This window comes from Chrysemys picta, chromosome 14 (genome assembly GCF_011386835.1).
Source record: "Chrysemys picta bellii isolate R12L10 chromosome 14, ASM1138683v2, whole genome shotgun sequence".
NCBI lineage: Eukaryota > Metazoa > Chordata > Testudines > Emydidae > Chrysemys > Chrysemys picta.
This window is the reverse complement of record NC_088804.1, coordinates 26,534,992-26,559,057: the sequence shown is the minus strand read 5'-3', so window position 1 is coordinate 26,559,057 and position 24,066 is coordinate 26,534,992. Positions and strand designations below refer to the sequence as shown.

Sequence of the window (24,066 nt, the reverse complement as noted above, 5' to 3'; positions counted from 1 at the left end):
AGCTGCTCAGGTTGCTGCTGGAGCAGCTCTTGCAGCCAGCCGCTCGGGCGGCCCCACAGCCAGCTGTACTGGCTGCTGCTGGAGTGGACCCGGGGCCAGCCACACCAGCTGCTGCTCGGGTGGTCCCGTGTGGCTAGTCCAGGGACTGCCTGAGCAGCGGGCCCAGGGGCAGCTGGAGCAGCCGCTGCTTGGTGGTCCCTGGCAGGGGTCCTAGGGTGGTCCCCAGCCCCTCCCTGAGCAGTGACCCCCTGGTCCCCTCCCAGTAGCGGCTGCCCCCAGCAGCAGTCTTGGGCGCGGCCAGAGCAGCCGCTGCTCAGCAGCCCCCAGTAGCTGGTGCTCCTGGCATCCCCTCGGGGCGGCACCTCAGCAACATGCCCCTCCCCACACCCCTCCAAGGTTTAGTCAGGGGCATTTTTAGTAAATGTCATGGACAGGTCATGGGTTGTGAATTTTTGTTTATTGCCCGTGACATGTCCATGACTTTTACTAAAAATACCCATGACTAAATCGTAGCCTTAATCATAATGCATATGCAGAAGGGGGCTGAAATAAGGTTGCTTGGGCAGCTTTAATTCTGGCATTTCCTAACTTTGGGGCTTTTGACTTTGCATCCTTAATAATGTTTTTTTAACAGAATTTCTGCCATGTAGCATTATACTGACACCCACATGGTTCATCACAGAGCTGGAACCTTTACATCCACCACAGACTTTTGTCCCTTGAGCCAATGGAGTAACTGATAGCAGAAGTAGGTTGTTACCATCTAGGTGGACTGGCACCAATGGGCAATGACACACTTTATTAGTGGATTTCACAGATATTTGCTGTCAGCAGAGGAATGGTGAGACTAAGGATTTTGATTTCTATTCCTTGGTGTGGAAGGGGAGTGTACTCTAGTGGGCACAAACTCTTCTGCCCATTTCCCTCATGCTTGACCCTTCTGCCCTGTCCCCTCCAACTTGTCCCAGTCCTGTCTCTTCCCCACCGCTGGATCCTCATGCCACTCCCATCTCTTCACCTACCCAGTCGTAGTCTCACCCATCTGAACACTCGTGTGCTCTTGCTCCCACTCTCCTTGCCCAGCCATCCCCAGTCCTTCCATTGCTCTTCCCTGGCTACTTGTGCTCAGTCTCGTTGTCCAGCCAGACCCTGTTCCTTCCCCTGCACTTGCTCTCTCTCTCTCTCTCTGCCTCCAGTCACATCTCTACTGGCTCCCATACCCTGCTTCTCCGCCAGTTCCTCATCCAATCTCTACTGAGCATATGTGAAATACGATTTGCCAAAGGCTTTATCACTTGGCCAAATTCAGATGGATTTTCATGGTCATAGCAATAGGGCACATACCTGACACAAAGGTCACCTTTGCCAAATGTCAAGTCCTCATTCCAAAGCCTGGAGCACTAGAGCATTCCAAAGAAAAGGTCCCCAGAATTTTTTTTTAACATAAGAGAAAAATGTATCTCTAATCTCATTCGTGGTAATAGCTGAACAGTTTGGCTGAAATATTTCCAGAAGAGTTCAGGCTGAGGTAGACACCTGTCATGGAAAATTTCAGCCCAAACAGTGAATTTGGCAAAGTTATAAGCAATTGAAAATCGGGTCTGATTACGGGAAGTTTTGGGCAGTCTTAGTAATTAATAAGCAGTGCTATCAGCCTCACCTATGATGAATGTATGGTCTCTCTCACTGTCTCTCTCTCTCTCTCTCTAGTTCTTAGTGGACAGATGTATCTATTATAAAGCTCTGTAATCAGAGTGGGCACTAATTGGCATCCTTCTTGGCTGAATCAGCAGAGAGCCTAAGAATGGTCATAGATATTGAATTTACCTCTCACCACTAAAGAGAGTTCCTAGGTCAAGGTTGATGCACATTGCCAAGGGAGTGTAAGGTTCAGACTATAATAAATAGTTGGCCACATTGTCAACAAGGATCTCGATACATGTACAGTTTTGTCGGTGCATTTGAATTTTCCTATGTGAATCAGGTAGTTAGATGTCTAATTACTTTATTTGTATTCACAGTTGCCCTTTGATGCAAATATTACTCTTTGTGGTTTGCATACTTGGAGCCCATTTAGAAAACTGGGCTTTCTGTATTTCTTACTCACAAATAATTTTATTCTGTCAGTGTTTGTATGCTGCATAATAAATTTTTATATGTAGCCTAAAATATACACATAGAATTAAATCACATTTTGACTGTTGGTACATTTTTATTGTTAAGACTAGGTTGTAAATTTATTTGGTAGTAACGTATTAGATTTATCTCCTCAAATGAAAATAGACCACTAAAAATAATGGGCATGTCGGCTGCCTAGGACAATTTTATTGCTAGTTATTGCTAAAGCATACTGCTGAGGGAAAGATTGTGAATAAGTCAGAATCATTTTCCTTCATAAGCTTTTAACAATCACTTTTCTTTTATTATGATAAAGAATAAATATAATCTAATTTTTCAGAGTTACATCTAAGCAGTGCACAAAATGTACCATTGGTTCTGGAAATAGTTGGACTTAATTTGTTTACAGGTTAAAGGATGGAGGAAAGGAATATTTTTGATGTGGATAAGAACAATGAGAGTGATCCAGACGAGGGGGATGACATTGATGATAACTTTACCTATATTGATCTATCATTTGGTGGTCTCAAAATGCTGTACTAAGCAGGGCAGCCCAAAGGATTCAGGGGGTCTGGGGCAAAGCAATTTTGGGGGCCCCTTCCATAAAAAAAAGTTGTAATACTATAGAATACTATATTCTCGTGGGGGCCCCTTTGGGCAAATTGCCCCACTTGCCCCCCCTCCCCCGCTCTGGGCGGCCTGGTACTAAGTGGCATATTCTTTGTGTACGAAAACATTTGATAGTATTTTCTGCCGTTCTCTTTTGCATATTTTTAGAAAGATTTCATATACTTCTGAGAGGCAGTTGTCCAAGAAAATTGTGTGGGCTTCCTTCTTTGAGTTGCCTTTACCTTTCAACCCATTATTTTCTCTAAATCCCTCTCTCCAGTTCACCATACTTTTCCTTATTTAGAGATGGACCTTCTGAAGTCCCCATCATTGTAACTCTGTGGATCAAGAAATGCTCTGTTAATAATGCATCCAGCACCTCTCTCTAAAGCAGTGACTCCCAAACTTTATTCATTCATGTACCACCACCTTATACGTTGTTGTGAAGTGAATTGATGGAACGCCAAGATCATATATCACAATTTGGAAGCCCCTGCCTAGAGGTGAACATTATCTTTGCCCAGTTTCCCCTGGACTGCTATGTGGGAGTTCACTTATCTTTTTTTCTCTTTTTAAATGTTCTATCTGTATTAATTTTTCAAGGAAAATACTGAACAGAGCCAGTGCATGACTACAAGATCAGTATGTACTAGTTACAAATATAATCTAAAAAATTTAATTTAGTGATGACATGTATCTGCCATATTATAACTGCTGTAATGCATCCATGTGACAGAAAATGTTAGTGAATTCCCCCCCCCACCCCCCCAGTTCACATTGTCCTTTTTTCCTATGCTCTGCTGTCTTATATTCACATCAGGGGTAGGCAACCTATGGCACGCGTGCCGAAGGCGGCACGCGAGCTGATTTTCAGTGGCACTCACACTGCCCGGGTCCTGGCCACCCGTCCAGGGGGCTCTGCATTTTAATTGAATTTTAAATGAAGCTTCTTAAACATTTTAAAAACCTTATTTACTTTACGTACAACAATAGTTTAGTTATGTATTATAGACTTATAGAAAGAGACCTTCTAAAAACATTAAATTGTTTTACTGGCACGCGAAACCTTAAATTAGAGTGAATAAATGAAGACTCGGCACACCACTTCTGAAAGGTTGTCGACCCCTGATTTACATATTAAGATGCTTTAGTAATGTTCCTAGCTTTTAGCAATATAAAACACTTGTTCAAAATAAAATGGTGCATGTTGCTGTTCACGTTCTCAAAAGAATAGGGAAGAAGATACACCTGGACATTTTTATCTGTATATGAATAAAAGAATTATCTTACTGTAGGTGTAGCAATTTGATCATTTACATGTTGCTATGTATTAAAAATAAATGATGCTTTTTTGGTAACCTGTAGAGGTTAATTATTAGATACTTATTTCATCACTGTGTAAAAGAACCTTTGTACTTTTTGCATCGTCAGTAATTTAATATGAGTGTATTTAATACTTTTTCTCTTATTATACTAGCAACCAACTTCTGTAGCCGCATCTGCTGTCCACCTGGGACTTCCAAGGCAAGCCAAAGTTGTACAGTCAACTGCTACACCAGTTAGTGCTACATCTACTGCAACCTTACATGGAGGCTCCACTCTGTCGCACACTACAGTAAGTATTAAAAGTGTTACCAGCACAACACGAACAAAAATGAATGCCGATGCAACCAGTAATATAGGTAAGGCTTTCTAAATGAGTTCTGGTGATAAATAATATACTACTTGTATTACAAACAGGAAAAAAATGAGTTTTATCCATGAGTTTATTTTCCAAATATAGTGAGGGCGAAACTCACTGCCATTGGGAGTTACACATACTAATGCCAGTGGTAAATTTGCCCCTCAAGTTCTCTAATGTGAAAGAGCCAGATTATACCACCCACATTCCTGTCTAGTAATACATTTCTCTTTGAACAGTTCCATTGAAATTAAAGGAACCACTCAAAAAGTAAAGTAACATGAGTAAGGTGTAACACATTTGGGCCCTCAAATTGTAACCTTAAGGAAGAATATTTTCTTGTTGTAATAAGCTGCTAAACTCAGCAGTAGAAGGGAAGTGTAAGTTTGCAGTTTTGGGGTTTTAAAGATTTATTATCGAATAAAAGATATTAAAGAAGGTAATTATCTGCTTTTTGATTATAACAATGTTATCAGGTATCAATAGCTACCACAAGTGCTCAGAACTTAATTAAAGCAACAGTAGCAACTGGAACCCCAGCAACTCAACAACCTACAGTAATTTTTGGAGGACAAACTCAAACCCCAGTACAACCCCAAGGTCAGCCTCGATTGCCACTTCCACCTCATACGACAGCACAAGTACCAGCACAGCCCCAGGTCATACCTAGCTCTCCTGTACCAGGGACTACCGTTGTATCACAGGTTTGTATGTAAGTTCTGGAATGTTTGAATGTTAGAACATTAACAGGGATTTTGTTTCTTGGTTATGTGTGCACTTTTCAGTTTTATTTAATACCAGGAAGAGCTTTCACACCAACCCAATTCCCATAACATCCTGTTAGTGGCCTCCTTATACATTCTGTTAAGAACACATTTTAACTAAATGCTTTGACGGACTAGCAGTGATCTTGACAGTTAACTTGGCCAACTTTGTCCAAGTGTTGTGCAGTATAAGGAGTATTTCTGTAACTGGAACAAATAGACCTCTAATTATACTGCCCAACTCCATTATTATGACTGTGTGCATACACAGGTTGTTCTATAATATCAGTGGCCTTGTCCTCAGTATATGGCAAAGTGACAGTTTTAAAGGTCATGGTGGGTTAAGATTAGAGCATGTGTTATAGTAAACTGATAAAATAAATTGGGATTTAGACATGATAATATTTGAAATGTATTTATTTATTATTTGATTTGTTTGTACAGTTGATGTTATATTGAATAGTAATTTAAAAAGTTAAAAAATAGGAAAAAGAAACCGTGAATTCAGTATTTGCCATCTCAGTGATTGCTTGGATTTTTGACATTTCATGATGGTTTTTTATCATGTAGGGTTAAAGTTCCATGAAGGATATAATGAATGATAGCATATCAGACATGAAAAATAAATATTTCTGTGATTAATTTAGTTAGTAACTGTATGGTATGACTATTAGTGATTAAATGGAAGTGAAGATAGTGCCAAACTACAGCGGCAATAGCCAAATAATTGAAGACACTTCTCAAATTGCTTTTATTTGGATAAGAAATGTTCTAGTTTTCCCATTATTTTCATGTATTAGTCTAAGCAGTGAACAATATCAAAATACTATGTATATCAGATTTTTTTTTTTAAACAGGAAATGCAAGAGAATGTGAAGAAATGCAAAAACTTTTTAGCTACCCTGATAAAACTTGCTTCCCATAATTCACCTTCTCCAGAAACATCCCATAATGTGAAAGCTCTGGTTCAGGATTTGCTGGTAAATGTTAAGCTGTGTTAATTGATATTGTACGTGCTGTTTATAGATGCTGAAAATTGTTACTGAATTTGATACTCATCTATTTTTAGCTTCTGCTTGCAGTACAGAAATGTTGAAAGGTAAAAGTGTTGCATAAAAATGGTCATACAAATTTTTCTGCACTGAATGCAACCTCACAATTGATAATCAAGCTGTATTTTCTTTTGCTTGTAGTGGGTTAAAATGCTGATTAATGTCACAATATTTAATAAACATGAACAATACTTTTGTTTTGATGTATAATATTTTGATAAAGTTTATTTAGAAATATAATAAATATGTTTTGTGAGAGCTCTCTGTGGCTCTGATCCTGTAAGCTGTGGTCTCTTATGTCACGATTAAAGTCCCATTCAAGTAATTTGGGCTCTGTAGGGATGTAGGGATCTGCCTTTCCGAAACAGCTTGCAGGATCGGGGACTAACTGAAACATTTTTCTAAGAAGTCACTAAGGCCAAGATTCTGTAAACAGATCCCTGGGGGTCTTTTTGCAAGAGTGGGGCCTGAATGCCTGTGGATTTCAAAAATTCCAAACTTAAACAAAATGACTTACGTGACCGAAATAGTATTTTCAGTAGATGGAATCTATGTGATTGGTCCTGCAGAAAAACTCACTTATGGTAGCCTCCAGTACTACAAATATTTCAGTGTACACTACAGAACAGATATACACTGCAAACAGACTTTATCAAAGGCTTTGACAAATAGTCAAGCTCGCATCCTTTGTGTCTGCAAAGGAATATGCACCTGAAAGAAGAAGATGGTCTTGAATTGATCATCAAGGAACACTTGCACATTTTAAACATTTTGATTTGGAAAGTCTAAGACTCTTTACCACATAAAAGTGATCCAACAAAAATATTAGTGGTTCCAATAAAAATTAGTTTGAACTTTTGAAAACTAATAGTTTTAAAGAATTAAAGTTTAAAACATTGAAAAATAAATATAGCAGGTATATTTTGTTTCTTCTCTACTATACTATATTAACCACAGAGAGTCTCAACAGTAGGATAGCTGAATCATTAGACAACCTATAAGTATTTAACTAATGATAGTTTCAGAAACATTAAAAATGTACTTAGCTTCAATAGATCCTTCATCTTCACTAATAAACATACATACATATAATTCTTCTATTTTAAATCTTACTTCCAAAATTCTACTTGTTCACTCATCTGGGTGGTGGTGTTTTTTAACCATTGAATAAAGTATCTTTTTCTTATTTTGTGCCAGGGCTAGTAAATGTTCTAATAGTTTTTCAAGGTTGTTTTTAAATACCAATTTTTGGATTAGTATTTTAAAGAAATCACTGTCTGAAAGTTATCAACAGAATGGAAGTATTGAATGAAGACTTGCATGTTTGTGGGATCCAGTTGTTTCTTTAAGTGTGCATCCCTGAGGGAGTTGCATACATAAAGGTCACAGATTCCTGAGTTCTGAGAAGCACTGTGTGTGTGTATGTATGTATGTATGTGTGTGTATGTGTGTATATATATATATATATAATGTGTGTGTGTGTGTGTATATATTAGTTCTTGATAGAAAGGTTTGATAGCCGTGGATGAGTTTGAGAGACTTTAAACTTTAAAAGTCCCTGTTGATCTGTGGCTTATCTATTGAGATATATAAATATTTCCACAATGTTAGCCTGTCCTAGTATATGTTCTCATTCTTTGAGAAAACAGAAACATCCCAAATAGTTATTTTTTTCTTTCTCCCCTCCAGGATGCAAAGATTGATCCAGAAGAATTTACAGGCTGCCTTCAGTCAGAGCTGAAATCATCTCCTCAGCCATATCTAGTACCTTTCCTGAAGGTGAATATAAATATTGTTTAGATCTTAAATGTATCTACCGAATAGGCTTCCTTACTTCAGGTTTAAATTTTTTTAGAATGTACAAACTAGCACACAATATGTAATCAGTTTTGACTGTCTAGAACATTTTAGTTAAAATCACATAGAAAAAGAAGACAAACTCTAATTTAGAAACATAAATATTCTGTGGGTTACTTGAATATTATATTCCTCTATTTAAATGGAAAATGTGAAGAAATGGGTTGTCTTTGGCAGCTTTATTACATCACATTTAATATAGGTAGTTAAAGACCACCCACATGACTTTAGGTATCTTACTGTTGTAATGGGTTTACCTTTCTATGATAAATAAACACAGTATTGTCTATAATAAAGTACACCAGTCAGAAGTGGATGGTAGGTTACTTCACCAGTATGTTTGTAGTACCCATGTTGAGATACTTTTTTCTAGTGCTTTTGTCTTGTCTAAATAAGAGCAATCAAGTACATTCAGTGTACATGGCAGTGTGTAAGGGAGATTACTAAACGCTTCTTTGGAACATGCTGTTGCTTTGTGTTGAAATAATTGATTAGTAAATTCTGTCAGGGTGGTCCTCTTGGGGCAGGGCTCACTTATAATGAGGATATCGGGAGAAATATTATAAAATATGGTATCAAATGGGATTGTTTCTTGTACCCCCAAATTAGCATATGCGGTTAAATTTTGTTTGCCTTACTTATTCAAAACTATCATTGACTTCCAGCTGCTTACCTATGTGAGCAGAGTAAGCAGAATTTGGCGCTCTGGTACTCAACATTAGCTCCTAGATGTAAAACATGCATGTTTTGTTGTTCACCCACATCCCAGTTATCATGGTTTTCTATTTTTCTCCCAATTTGCAATCTGTCAGTTTAGGGCAGAATTTTCCTCTCATTTTTTAATTCTTCCTTTCCTTTTCTTTTCTTTCCTTTCTCCTCTCTTCTCTCCTAAGATATAATTAACCCTTTCTTTTTACTCTCTTCCCTGCTTTCCTTCTTCAGCCATCTCTGGCAAAAAGTTCTAACTTCTTCCCTTTCTTTGAAGTCATTTCTTGGCAACAACAATTACGTTTTTAAATAAAAAACAAAAGTTAAAAGTGACTACAGCCTGGGGTAAGCACTGCGAAAGCCTGCAGCTGCCTGGAGGAGCACTTCAAAAGAACATAATATAAAAAGTAAAAAGTTTATTCATAAAATACAGTGTACTCTTTTAGAACTTTTTTTTGGATGAACCAGTCTGAACATGAAGCACACAATAGCACACTTTTCTAATGAAGTCAGTACAGTACATCAGTAATAATACAGTACGCAGCTATTGCCCTAAGACACCCACAATTACATCTTCTGGCTTTAGGTACTCCATGTGGAGAGGTATCTTACTTCAGTCCTAGGAGGGGTGCAGTTTACTTCTGGCAGCACACAGTGGGAATGGAGCTCATTTCTGCCCTTCCACTTTTCCCCATCCACTTTTTGCTTCTCACAGGATCTAAATCCATGCTTCAGGTAGTCCTAATGCGCTGCTGGTTTTGGGGCCTTACTCCCCTGTGTGGTGGGATTAGGATAGGTCAGGGGTTGGCAATGTTTGGCACACGGCTCGCCAGGGTAAGCACCCTAGCGGGCCGGGCCAGTTTATTTACCTGCTGACGCAGCAGGTTCGGCCGATCGCGGCCCCCACTGGCCGCGGTTCGCCGTCCCGGGCCAATGGGGGCGGCGAGAAGCCGTGGCCAGCACATCCTCGGCGAACCTGCCGCGTCAGCAGGTAAATAAACTGGCCTGGCCCGCTAGGGTGCTTACCTTGGCGAGCCGCGTGCCAAACGTTGCCGACCCCTGGGATAGGTCATACTGAGCCCACCGTGTTGACCAAATTAAAAATTAATAACTTGTGATGAGATCCATGCTGAATTTTCCCCTCTTCATATAAAATATGAAGAATGTACAAGTTTATTTCTCCTGAAGTGCTAGACAGGTCATACAACTGGTTTTAAAGATTTATGCTTTCCAGTGTGTGTATACATTTCAAAAACAGACTCTTTTTTTGATGGTTTAGTAAGTTTGATTTTTTTCCCCATTTTTCTTCTTTTTATTTTTTTTTTATTATTATTTTTTTTTTTTTTAGAAAAGTCTGCCGGCATTGAGACAATCTTTATTGAATAGCCAACATTCGGTTTTGCAAGGACAGCCATCTCAGCAGCTGCTTCAACAAACCAAGCTGTCACAAGTTATACCTCAACCTGCCTCTGGAAGTATTTCCTCTAATGTCACAACTCAGACAGTAGGAATAAGGCAACCAAACAGCATTTGCACATTTGTATCAAATACAGTTCAGCCTCCTCAGGTTAAACTAGTACAGTCAAATCCGAGTTCTCAACTGGTAGGTACTAAAACATAAAGGAAAACTTCTAAATAGGTTGAATAGTGGTTTTAAAGTTACTCTTTATTTCTATTATTACATTCTAATTTGGAAATACTTCTGTTTTTCATTATCTTGTCTTTCTGATATACTATGTTAGGTACTGATCCTACAAAGATTTATGCGCATAATCACCTTTATGTACTGAGAGTATTCCTATTAATTTTAATGGAAGTACTGACACTGTATAAAGCTAAGGATGTGCATAAGTCTTTGCAGGATCAGGGCTTTCATTTCTGGGACATAGAGATTTTTATATAGTTGCAGTGGATACTTACCTAATTACAGCAGTACAAGAAAGCTAGCTTTTTAAGACTCACAGGAAGAATTAAGATTTTAAAGATGATCATGCAATCAGTGTTAAATTATTCTGCTTTGATTAGATTTTAATTTGATTTAAAATGAAAAAGGGAGGGTTCCTTTTTAAACTCTTCTGTACATTTTTAATTAGAAAACTATGGAGAAGAAAAGAATTTTACTGTACCAATCAGCGTGGTCTAGCCAGAATACCAAAATGTTATTCCCCACTCTTGCTTACACTGAATAATATCCTACTACATGCACACAGCCCCACTGATTTCAATGGGACTGCTCATGTAGTAAGATTCTACTCACTGTGGATAATAAGGGTGGTACCATTGGGCCCATGGTATATAGCATATATAGCCTTGTATATATATTTTTTCAGTTTCTACAAAAGCCTAAGTCTAATGATATGGCAGTCCATTATTGTCTTTCTTAATCACTTTTGTGAAATGGTGAAAAGTATTTCTTTGTTTGCAGTTCACATGTATATGTGAGTATAGTACACAACTTTGGTTTAAAAATTAGGATGAGCAAATTTGAATGTATTCTCTTAAGCTGATGGAATTCTGCTTTATCAGGATTCTAAAATGCAAGTATAACAGCTTTGTCAGAACTTGTTAGTCACATGACTGTTCCTTGAAATAGTAGGCTCAGGAAAGGAAATAAATAGATGGATGACAAAAATCTATTTTAAATGTTTAACTTGAAATAGTTTATTTAATTAAAATGTAACAATGCACAATTTTTAAATACACGTTTGAGCTCCATGTCATTTGGACGGTACATATGCTTCTTAAAACAGTTTAATCATTAACTTTTAAAATCTAAAATAATTATTTTATCGTAGGAGTAGCAAAGTCCTAGGAGAACAGTTGTAGTGAACTATATGAACTTTTTGAGATGCTGAGATACTTGACCTTATCTTTTATAGTAAACATGAGACATGTGGATGTGATCTTGAATCTGGACTTTGCTGCTGTTGCTCCTCTCTTTTAACTGTGTGAATTCCCTCCTCTGTAATAAGGAAAACCTTTTCTGGAATGTTGTATTATTTAGAACAGAATGGTACAGAGTAGCAATATGAATGCCTCCTCAGTCATCTGTTAATTTATTCTGTACATACAACTTCATTTCCAAACTAATGTATCATAGCTGACAACTTAAAAAGTTTTAAGCACTGGTTGGGTGGGCCATGCAATATGACTGTTCTGTATTGTGAATTGGTAAAATGACTATTGTTAGGTACATGTTTTAATCTCATTTGGAGAAATGAAATAACTGCTGTAGTCTCATGAAGTAGCAATAGCTGCAAAGGCAGAAGGTTGCATCTTGACTTGCCAGAAAAAGTGTGTTCTAAGGACTACTACAGGATGGAAATACATTTAGAAAACATACAGAAACGTTTCATTATATAAAGAAGAGCTTTATATAAATCTAAACTTCTTTGTCTGTTGCTTAGTAGTAGTATGGCTGATTGAACTGAATCTCAGGTTAACCAAAGCCCTGCTATATCGCCTAGATTGTGCTATATTGGTTAAGTCAGCATCTGATGACAATCATTGTACTAGGTTATCTGAGTTACCACAACAACCACTGTTCTAATTCCAGGCAGACACTTCAATGCAACTGTGTGGTAACAGAAATATTGACCTTTTAATGGTGAACATTGTGCATTCTTCACAGTAGTCTGTGTTCCCCAAACCCAGAGCACAACAAGAACCCTTGGCCAGATTGCCCGAGACAGACGGACAGAGGAAGATTACAGCTGGCCTGCCTAAAGCTGACCAGTGCTTAGGGAGAAAGCTGGCTGGGTTTCAGATTCTCTAGCCTTGGAGCTCACCGAAGAGAATTTCAAGTTTTGCAGACTGTCCAGCTGAAGGGGGCAGAACTACTTGGAGTATAGCCTCTTTAGAGCCAGCCTGTCTACAGAGTCATTCAGTGCCTTCTAAAATTAGGGGAGCCAGTCTACTAGCTCTCTCTCTTGATTTTTACAAAGGAGTCAGAGATTGAGGTGTCTCTGAAACCTTTGGACACTCATAGTTGTAATATATAGCTATTCTATAATATAGGTATTTCAGGGCTCCCCAGCCTCACTTAGTCTCTCATCCTGCATTGAGGCAGTAGACTTTTCTAAAGTCCTGCATTAGCTTAAACTCTCATTCTGTGGAAGTCACTGGTCAAACTCCCATTAGCGTCAGTGCCAACAAGATTATGCCAATGCTGAGCAATCTTGAAAGTCCCACGCAGAACCAGTTGAGTTTGTTGTTTTAAAGTATTTTGTGAATTTCCCCTCAAATTGAAGTTGCATCAAAATAATAAGAAAACAGTTTTCTTGTTTTCTCATTTAAGAAAGAGATATGGAACAAAAAATTTATGGCATAATCAAGATGTTGCCGCAAAGCTGAAGTGAGATTGGTAGCACCATTTTAGATGTGTGAGGGGGTGCTTTAGTATAAATTTTCATCTGTGGGACCATGTACAGTTGTGGTGCATGAATGTAGAAATCAATAGGAAACAAAGAAAACTTCAGTTTTAAAATTGTATGATGCTGATGGATCAAAGAGGAGATAATGATACCGCCTTTGTAAAGCACCTTGAGATCTGCGGGTGAAAGACCGAGGTGGTGGTATTAATTCCTGCTAGCTAAGGAAAGCTGGATGGAATCTTTGATTAGGTTTTCCTTTCGATACTGAAAAATTATTGATGAGTGACTAATGTGATGAGCCAAAAACCTATTTATACACCTACATACTTGATCTAAGCCACAGTGTTCAAGGTTTGAGTAAACTCTGAATACTTTGGGGCTGGAACTGTGTATTCATGTATGTGGACAGTACTTAGCACATTATGGGTAGTACAGGTAAAAAATAGTGATAGAACTATGAAACCAAACAAGGGCAGTTTTTCATATTTGTTGACCCTATTGAAGCTGTATGTAACATATCTAGTGGTGATAATCCAGCTGTGTGTTGCATTGTATGTATTGTGTTTCTAAGGTTAGATTGAGAGATCCGTGCTATCAATACCATCCTTTTTTGCTATTGGACAACTTGGCTGTAGAATAAATTTTTCCTTTTGGTTTTGATTCATTTGGGCGTAGGCATATGATTCATATTCACTTGCTATGTTAGATATGGACTTGCTGATAAAAGAGGAAACACTGCAATATGATAAGAAAGGGCTTCAAGAAGTATCGTCAGTTCTAGGGGTTGGACAGCAAACCTGGAGGTCTCTAGTGGCAGTAGGAATGTTAGCTTTCAGACCGTCTTTGGTAAAAAATCTGAGTTTAAATACAAAGAAATATAAATGTGTAATCCACATACCTCCTGGGTGAGGTGCTCTATCCCATCTAGTGGCACCGAGACCACTTAGAGAGATTGAGAGAGAGAGAGAGTAATGAGCCTGCTCTACAGCCTTAGCTAACAGCCATATGGCTTTTAGATCATACAGTAGAGGCTCATGCACTAAGCTCCAGAGTTTCCTAGATTCAGTCCCACCTGCTGACAACCAGGGTTATAAATGTAATGCCTGTGTTCTGAGTTCTTGGTTAGGAAATGTGTGTTTTCTGAAAACAGTGCATGTTGTCCAACAGGGATAACTAGAACTTACTAGCGGCAGAGGCGGATTTGTGAGGCCCTGGGCCAGAGCAAGTGGGGGGCCCCTCCCCATCCCTTCCACCTGCAGTCCCCCCTCACACACACCCCTGCGCTCCTGATGGGGAAATGGGGTTGGGGCATGGGGGCTTCCCCCACCCGACTGGTGCTCCTGGCAGGGAGCAGAGTTGGGATGTGGGGGCTTCGCTTGTCCACCTGGTGCTCCTGCTGGGGAGCAGGAGGCTTCTCCTGCTTCCTGGCAGGAATGCCAGGCGGATCGGGGCATGGGAGTGCCCATTTTTCTGGGCCCCCCCAGTTGGCCGGGGCCTCTGGACATGGGCTCCGTTGGCCCAGTGGCTAATCTGCCACTGCTTATCGAAACAATATTTGCTCTGAGATATTTCTTAACCATTATGCCAGCCTTGGGAATGCTACTAAGTCAGTGGAATAATGTGAAATTAGAAGTAAAATAAAATGGCAGACCATGGTATGGGGATTTTGCTTCCACCCCCACTACTCTACTGAAATCTTTGGTTTTGGGTCTTTAACGTTGAGCTGGTGGATTCTGAAAGCATTTTGGAGATTCAGTGGACACCACTCTCCTCTACTTTCTGTTTGGAAGACAGCTGGGATTGATCATTAGGTATCTACTGGTTTAAAGGAAGATTAGAGGAAGTTCACTGAAGGCGATAAAGTGGCTTGTATTAATGAACCAATGCATATAGTCCTGTCACTGAACTAAAATGAGTGTATAATAAATTTGAAATGCAAATAATCAGTGAACAGTAGATATTTAAAAGGCATTAATGCAGAAAGATACCTAGACATGACAATGGACTGGAAATTTGATACATATTTGCAATGTAAGCCAGTGGCGAAAAGGCAAATGTGAATTTGGTGCTATAATACTGTGGATCATTGGGGTGGCCTTTATCCACCAATGGTGGCACTTCCCTAAAAATACAACATTCAGTTTTGGGTACCTTAATATATATATAAAAAAAAATTAAATAGAATTCAGAAAATTACAAAAATGGTGATTAAGGGACAGATTTAAGAGGAAAGCTTAAGAGAATTAAATAAATATAGCTTGGTCAAACAATGACTAAAGGGGAACATGAAAAACGTTTACAAATATTTTAAGGGTTTAAACATTAAAGTAGGGTGATAAATTATTTAGAGTGATCCAAAAGAGTATAAATAGGAATAAAGGAATAAAATTAAGCAAAATAGTATTTAGGCTGAATATAAGGGAAAATATCCTTACCATAAGATTTATTATTAGATTGTGGAATAGTCTCCCAAAGGAAGTGATGAAAGGCCCATTGCTTGAAACGTTTAAAAGTAGACTAGAGAATATATTAAAGAGAACAATCTTACAGGACTTACATGACCTAATAGTTTTTTTTTTTTTTTTCATTTCTGTCTTCACTGATTCTTTGAAAAGAGTATATCCAGTAACACCGTATTGGTCAAGGTGGAGAAAAAGAAGCTTTTACTAGAAGATGCTGTCTGTTTAATTTTTTTTTTAATTTTTTTTATTAATGTGAGGGGAGAAAACACAATTGCATATGCAATTTTACAAACATCATTTTTGAGGCAAGTTGTAAAAATTTGGCCCTGGATAGCAACATTAATGTTATATATGAAATCTAAACCCACAAAAGCAAGATAGAAGTGAGTTAATGCTGCCAGATTACATGATAGCTAAGGTTTGATATGACATTTATCTTCAGGAGTGAGTAGACTGATAAATCACAAGTGGCATAGCCACAAGTGAGTTAGCAAGTGTTTACTCATGAGTGAAGATAAATGTCATATCAGACCATAGCCAATTTGTACTGTGTGCATATACAAGTTAAGTGGCTTATTTATTTCTCCCATAATATTTTCTCACTTAATTATGAGAAAAAAAGAAAAAATACCAAGCAGAGAATATTGTATTCAGAATTGTATCATATCCAGTGTGTTTATTTCCTATGCTGTTGCCTTTATTGCTATGTTTTGCATATAATTGTGTGAAAACATTATTTGTTAGTTCAGTATGCTCAAGTTGCTGGCTGAGGTGCTTCTGTGTAAGACTTTGTGCATTAAAACATGCACAAAGGGCTGGATTGTAACTTTAAAACCCAGGCCAACTAAAGGGCCAGCTGACACAGGAGGTTGTACTACGCCCACTCCCTGCCCAGGGGAGTAGCAGCCTGCTATTAGATGCTCTTTGCCATGTGTAGGCTATGCAGATAGTATGGACAGGGAATAATGGGGTTCCCTTTCTTTTAAATAATTTTGTTTTATTATTTAAATTTGGCGATACTTTTTATTTTCACTTTATTTTTTCTGCTCTCCACCCCAGTATATTTACCTTCTTTTATACTCCCTACCTCACTTTCATAGAGAACTGTCCTCTGCACCCTCTTCTCCACTCCTGTTGTTCCTGTTGTCCCACACCCTTTCTCTCTCTGTTAAGCCACTCTCAATAATTGCCTTGTCTTTGTTATCAAACCTTCTCAGCTCTTTAAAATCTGTCATTTTACATCATTTCAGAGGAGAGTAGAATGTATCAGGAAATGAAGACAGGTATTGATGTCATAGAGAGGAGAAGTTTACCTGCTATCACCAGAGTAAAACTTAGTTTGAAAGAATATTGTGAGTATGGTGACTAGAGAGAGGTGTGGTTGAGAAAATTAGCTTTTCTGCCTTTCAGATCAGAGTATCCTATGACATTGTGGACTATTGTCTTCCTGCCTATTAAAACCCACTTGTTCTATGTCTAGTGGTAATTCCTCTGCATCAAGATGCATTCAAATTCAGTTCTCCTTTCTCTTAATATATTCAGTTACCAAGCTCCTCTTTTTCTTCTAAATCGTGTTTTTCTACCTTGAAGTTTGGCTGATGCTCTGATGATAATTGTCTTTAATGACTCTTCCCTATTCACTCATTGCCTGTCTTGGTTCATCCAAATGCTTTAAAGGTAGAAGTGTTTCTCTTGGGCAAAAGGAGCATTCCCAAATACATGCAGCTGCTCTGTCTCCCAGCTTAACAGAGACCTCTGTTTTTTCCCTTCTGTGTCCATAAGTGTAGCTGCCTCCTTTTTCATTGAACTTTCTTGTTCCCTCCCACTTTTCCTGTTTTTTCAAGTTGGTTCCCCCCCCTCCGTAACATTGCTTGTGTACACAGTTATGATGACTCCTCATCCATGCATGTCTTTGTCTCTTCTCAGATTGACTATGGCCTCCCACTTCTCCAAATTCCAGCATGTACGGAATGCTGCTGCCTGTCTTCTCCCACGTACAAAGAATCACGATCACACATCATGCCCATCCTTATACTCCTCCACTGGCTCCTCATTAATTTCAGACACAATTCAGAATTGCCCCCCTTGTTTTGAAAACTACCTGGTCTTACTTTAGCCTACCCCACCAACCATGTTTCATTCAGTTCCTCTTCACAGTCCCTCTGCTTAACTAGTCCCAATCTCCTTCCCTCTTCCCACGATTTCACTGCTTATGATGCAGGAATCTTTTGTTCAATTTCTGGTGATGGAAACCTTTCCTTTATCTTCCTACCTCCATTCCTTCTCCGTCTATTTTCAAAACTAAATTTGGAAACATAATTTCTCATTTTCACTGTATTTATAATCCTGCAAAATTCCTTTTTAAGTCTGGGATTTGGCCTGTATAGTTGTAAGATGTTCTGGGGTACAGTTCGTAAGAATGATGCTGATGAGCCAAACAAAGATGCATTGTTTCCTGTTTGCTCTGTGTAACATATTAAATTAGGTTGCAATCTGAATTGTAGTACAGTCATCCTGCAGGAAATGTTATTGATTTTATATGAGAAAGAGAGAGAAACTGCTTCCACTTTAAAGGATGGTAATGATACAGCCATGATTGTGAAGGTTGTGTGAGTTGTGATGTCTTCAGGACCCTGAGTTGTCTGTGTAGCTTTATCTTCAACCAGTCATGGCTGTGTCATTACCGTCCTTTAAAGTGGATGCAGTTCCTCTCTCTCTCTCTCTCATACAAAATCATTAAACTTTTCTTGCAATTTTTTTAGTTTATTTATGGATTTCGTCTCCCTCTGAGAAAGCCACGTGTACTTGACAGTCTGCTGTTCTACATCTGTGCTATCCTGTTCCTGATATTATGAACATGTATTTTGATATCATTGAGACGTGACCCTCGCAGATTTTTGTTGTTCTGTTTTTATTTATAAGGGATCAAGTTGAAAGGTTCTTATCTCGTTCTGACTTAATTGAGAATTTCAAAAAGGGCAATAGGCTTTGGCCCAAGATTAATTGTAGCAATAAAATTCTCTGATTTTTAAAATAAATGGCACAAGGTAAAAGCTGACACAGTGACTATAAAAAGTCCCTGTTTCCCATTTTTGCGTGTGTGACTGCAAGTCTTGCATAACCACTTGAGATTTAACTTTTAATATTTATTAAAAATGCAGAGGTGTACTAACAAAAATAGTAAAAAAGGGAAAAGCCTATGGGGCAGTAGATGAACACCACTGAAACTAGTGACCAGTATGAAGAGAGAGAGAGTGAGAGAGAGAGACACACACCCACCCACCTTAATATGACTTTTGTCACCAGCTGGCTGTGCTTCTGGAGATCCACCCCCCCACCCCCCCTTAATATGACTTTTGTCACCAGCTGGCTGTGCTTCTGGAGACCCACATGCTTATATTAGTAATTATACATGTTAATTTATATATACGCTGTGTGTGTTTGTGTATAAAGTATAATATAAGTATACTTTTTTTCAATAATACCAGATTATCCAGTCAACATCTGCTCAAACTGTGAAACGAAACCCTGCTTGCCAGACTACCCAGATTAGGATGCCAGTGGTAATAACTCAGACCATTAGACCACAAGGTATGGGTTTAAATGTTCTAGTGAGCTTATGTTACATTTGTATGAATTTAATTGTAATTTTATTACAAAGTAGTAGCATGGGGAAAACTGAGAGTTGACATTGGCAGGCTTGACATTACATTTTACATTTTCCTGGCTGAAAATGCATGTTTTCACTATATAATTTTGACATATTTTTCAGACTGATATAGCTAACTGTTTTATAACTACTAATTTAAGGCTACATCCTAAATTGCCTAGGTTGCACTCAGCAGTTTCTTGTGTGACGGTCCGAATGAAGTGAGGGATATGGTTTTTACTGTTTTATTGTATGACCTTTTCCCCTCGTGTGGGAAAGACTTTCTTCACTTTTCTGATGCAGCCCTGAGAATGCTTTGGTTTAATCTCCCTGCTTTATCTCTCACCCTTGAGGCCACACATTGTAGCCACTGTCTTTCCAGCTGCAGAGGACCAGGTAGGACCCCTTTGAGAAACTTTTCAGCTATATGCCTTTCATCTGCCACCAATGTCACTTTTTGTGATAGCAGAGACTGAGTGCTGCATGCAACATGCCTAGTCACTGACAATCTGGGGTGCAAGAGGCTAGGTATTGAACCTGGATGTTCTATACAGCTGTGCAAAGATAGATTAATGGACTGGCTTATTCTCTCCTCCTTATTCTCTCTAGAAGTTCTTGTGTGTGTTTCCCAGCACCCCTTTATTACTTGCCATCTTTAACCTTGTTTCTCTTTACAGTTGTCAAATATCTTTTTGGATGCAGGCAGTTAGATAACCGAGTATTTGTAATGGTATACAGAGCTTGTCATCTTAAGATCTTCAGTCTGAATCCAATCTAGATTGGGAATGTCTAAAATCATTATTGTCTGTCTGATGAGTAATTTGGTCTCTCCTGTGGCCCATGGGCAAGTATATACATCCTAAACCCGCCATTAGGATTAGCACCAGTTGACACTCTAACTGACCATTCACTTCAGAAAGGCCAAGGGTTGCCTGGGCATGGAGACCGATCTGTCTTTTCATGCTTGGGACTGCTTTCTCCAGTCAGGGTTGAAGTGAGTTTACTTCTTAAAAGAAGTATTGGATTGACAACACTGACACTAAGATCCTAAATTTATTAACACAAAAATTATTTAATATGTAATGAGAAAGCAAGCTTTCACACTCGGAATCCTGATTGGTGTACCTTAATGTGAGAAGGTTAATTTGATTTCCATGCCTATTCAGTGCTTGGCCTCTGTGCTGAGAATGCCAACAGTGGTGCTAATGGTGATGAAAGTTTGCATGATGTGGACATCTCTCTGTTAAACTATGGCTAAAAAGCACATTTATTTCATGTAGCCCATTGATTGGCCATGAGGTGGTAACAGGTGGGATTCACAATCTTGCCTAAAGAATAATTCTTAGCATTTATATAAAGCTTTACACATTCAAAGCATTTAGAAACATTAATTCTTAAAACTCCCCTAAGTGAGATGAGTATTGTTATCTCTGTTTACAGGCTTGTCTGCATGCAAGTTATACTGCTTTAACTATCTCAGTATTGTTAAAACAGTACAACCCCCTAATGTGAACACAGTTATGCTGGTGTCTTACACAGTATAACACATTCCCCTCTCCATACAGGAATAGGTATAGCAGGACAAAGCATCTTTATCCTGGTATAATTGGGTTTGTGCTGCTTTAACTTTACTGGTATAGTTAAAGCAGTACAACTTTTCAGTGTAGGCAGACTGTCGGGTATCTTTATAGTTGTATAACTACGTCCACATGAGGGGCTGTACCGGTATAACTGTTTAAGTAAAAATTCATACCCCCTACTGAAGTAATTACACCAGTACAAAAACAGTGTAAACCAGGCCATGCAGCTGTGGAAACTGAGCCAGTGGGGTGTAAAGTAGCTTGGCAAAGGCTACACATCATTGGCAGAGCCAGGATTAGAACTAGGCACTTACTGACAACTAATCTCAGGCTCATTCCTCCAGACCCTGCTGCCTATACTTAAACCTATGACCTAATGGTGAAAGACTCTGTATGTCATTATCCGTCTCTTGAGGTATCCAATCCAACAGCTGATTTTAATTTACAAAAGTTATTGCAAATTGTGTTGGGCTACCTTAATAAACAAAGAAATCATTATCAAGGTTTCTATCTTTGCTTTGGGCCTTGCAACAACAAAGTACGCAACCTAGGAAATTGTTGCTTATATACATACAGTAGCTGTTAAAAATAGAAAAGGACGTATACATCATCCCAGATTTAAAACCTCATACTTAATTACATTCTGTCAGATCCATTTGAGAAAATTCATATTCATAGGGTGAAGGCAAGTGGAATTTAATACTCTATATACAGTTTAGATATGACAGTTTATATATGTTTAGATTGCTTTCAGGAAACTAAAGGATTGACTACTGCATTGCTGTACTTTCTGTAATATTCTTGGATCAAAGTTTCGCATCCATTGAAAAATCAAACTATTGATGCTAATTAATTCTGGATGAACATTACTACTATTTCATTACTTTATTTTTAACAGTATACACTAAATCTGTTACACCTTGCCAGAGCCATTGCAGCTTTTTTATTATTAATGCCCCTTTGAGTCTCCTGAACAGAAATAGCACATGCTGAACTATGTTAATTTTTCTTCTATTTCATTCATTATCCCATGCTTTCCAGTTCACTCAATAAAAAGTCTTCTAATTAGTTTACCTGAAATAGATACATGAGTTGACCATCTAAAGGATTGATGCTATTTGTGTCATCTCATGGATCTTCAATATGTCACAATACATGTTCATTCCCTGGGCCTAGAAACTGATGGCCTAAATCTTACTGTGGATTTTCCAAGATTGAGGCTTCATACAGAGGTTTCTGTAATACACAGTAGACTGAGGGATTGAACAAAGACTGTCAAATAAATTTTTGTCTTGAGAGCTCAGACTGAAGTTGAACAAAGATCTTAGAATTAAAAAAAATGCTGTCCTCAGTCAAGGCAAATCCTTTTGTTACAGAAAAGCATATGTTGTTAAATAATTTATTAATTCAGCTAATCATGCTTTAGTTTTTAGGGCTTATGAAACAGAAAATAATATAAATCACAAAGGTTCATGAAAGCATGCCCACTTGCAGATAATAAATGAGTCATAAGACTACTGCAAGAAGGTCTTTCAGATGATTTTGAAGGTGTCTCAAGGTCTTCTTTACATGTGCATGTAACTCATTAATAGTCATTGAGATTTGAAAGCATAAAAAGGGAAGAATTTATCAATTCAGAAGACCTTAATTTTTAATATTTTATACATGTCTAAAAAGATCTTGCACTGAAGAACGATAAAGAGAATCAGACCACCTATAGCCTGAGTAGATGTGACTAATAAAGTATATAAGCAGTAAACTAAAGTATCACTTAAAAATGTAAAAATTCCACTTGATCAAAACTTTTTAATTCAAGCCCTGGTGTAATGTTTCCTTGCATTGATCATCCAGAGCTCTATTGCTTTGTGGTAATTTTTATTGCTAATTAGTAACAGAAATTTGTTATGTGTTTTGGTTGGAATTTTCTAAAGCACTGATGGGAATTAGATGACCAATTCCTTTGAGTGCACCTAGGCCCATTTGAAAATCTTTACTTTGATTTATATAACTATGTACTTGAAAGTATTTTTTCATAGTATAGATACAGAAGTGAACTGCTTACAAAATATTTTTTAAAATGAGAAAATAAGTGTAGGGCTTTCAATAGGATTTTATTTCAAATTTTACATACACCTCTACCCCGATATAACGCTGTCCTCAGGAGCTAAAATCTTACCGTGTTATAGGTGAAACCGCGTTACATCGAACTTGTTTTGATCCACTGGAGCGCGCAGCCCTGCTCCCCCGGAGCTCTGCTTTACCGCGTTATATTTGAATTCATGTTATATCGGGTCACGTTATATCGGGGTAGAGGTGTATTTTTATGCACTGTGTAAAACAGTAACTCAAACTGTTTTTTTAACTCTGAAAATGTGTGTGGTTGTTCATTGTAACAAAGTGAACCATTATATAGGAAAATAAGAAAATATATTTTACTTTTCAAAGACAAAATACTACAGTATTATTGAATATCTTTAAACATGATTTTTACCAAAACTCTTAGATGGTACCACTTGCTTATCCTTTAAAATAAGTTATTTCAGTTCCTGTTTGCTTATTCTGTGCAGATTCTGTAGAAGAGCAGTTTACTGGTAGTCGCAAACATATTTATTGCCATTAATTATATTTTAGCTAGCTATGAATAATGGTTTGCAGTGTTAGAATCTTCAATTTTTTCACAAGTAAATGTTGAAAAAAAGTTAATATTCATCTTTATTTTTTAAATCGTTCTCTCTTCTTCAGCAATGGAACCTTTAAAAATAACAACTTGCTTTTGTTTGCAATTTAGAGACAGTTAAATTTAGTTCCTGGACAGAAGGTTCTTTGATGTAAATTGTCTAAGACAGCTCATAATAACATTGCTTGGTGTTTTTCAGGCACAGTAGGGAAGGCACCAACAATACAAGCCAGCCAAAGTCCTGGGGGCTTTGGTGTTCAGGTCTCTGCAAATCAGAAAAACAAGTTGAATGACCCTGGAGGTGGATCTTTCAGGTAAAAACAAAAAACAACAACAACCCCCTTCCCCACACACACAATTTAGAATGGGCTTAACACCAGAGGGCAGTATTTTATAATAATTCCTAGATTTCCCATGCACTTTGATTGGATGGCAATCTGCTTATTTAGTTCAATGTTTTTTAAAAAAAGGAAAGACGCCAGATTTTTTTTCCCCAAATGCAGATTTTTAAAAAATATTTAATAAACCTTACAAAT

At 38.0% G+C, this 24,066-nt stretch overlaps 1 protein-coding gene across 6 annotated transcripts in view; it reads left to right on the top strand.

Annotated features, from left to right (window-relative positions):
• The window catches only part of LOC101930808 (transcription initiation factor TFIID subunit 4-like), a 210,062-nt gene that overhangs the window by 24,712 nt on the left and 161,284 nt on the right, over positions 1-24,066 (top strand). For 3 of the 6 annotated variants that reach the window (XR_006174924.2, XM_008167012.4, XM_065567196.1), the window contains exons 3-9: positions 4,205-4,342; positions 4,885-5,112; positions 6,030-6,152; positions 7,914-8,003; positions 10,138-10,392; positions 19,113-19,215; positions 23,730-23,844. Coding sequence is in view for 5 of the 6 variants with exons in the window: in XM_008167012.4 (XP_008165234.3) it covers positions 4,205-4,342; positions 4,885-5,112; positions 6,030-6,152; positions 7,914-8,003; positions 10,138-10,392; positions 19,113-19,215; positions 23,730-23,844 (1,052 nt within the window). In the remaining variant the exon portion in view is untranslated. The remainder of the gene's footprint in view (positions 1-4,204; positions 4,343-4,884; positions 5,113-6,029; positions 6,153-7,913; positions 8,004-10,137; positions 10,393-19,112; positions 19,216-23,729; positions 23,845-24,066) is intronic. The other 3 variants (XM_065567195.1, XM_005289924.4, XM_065567197.1) reach the window with 3 other exon arrangements.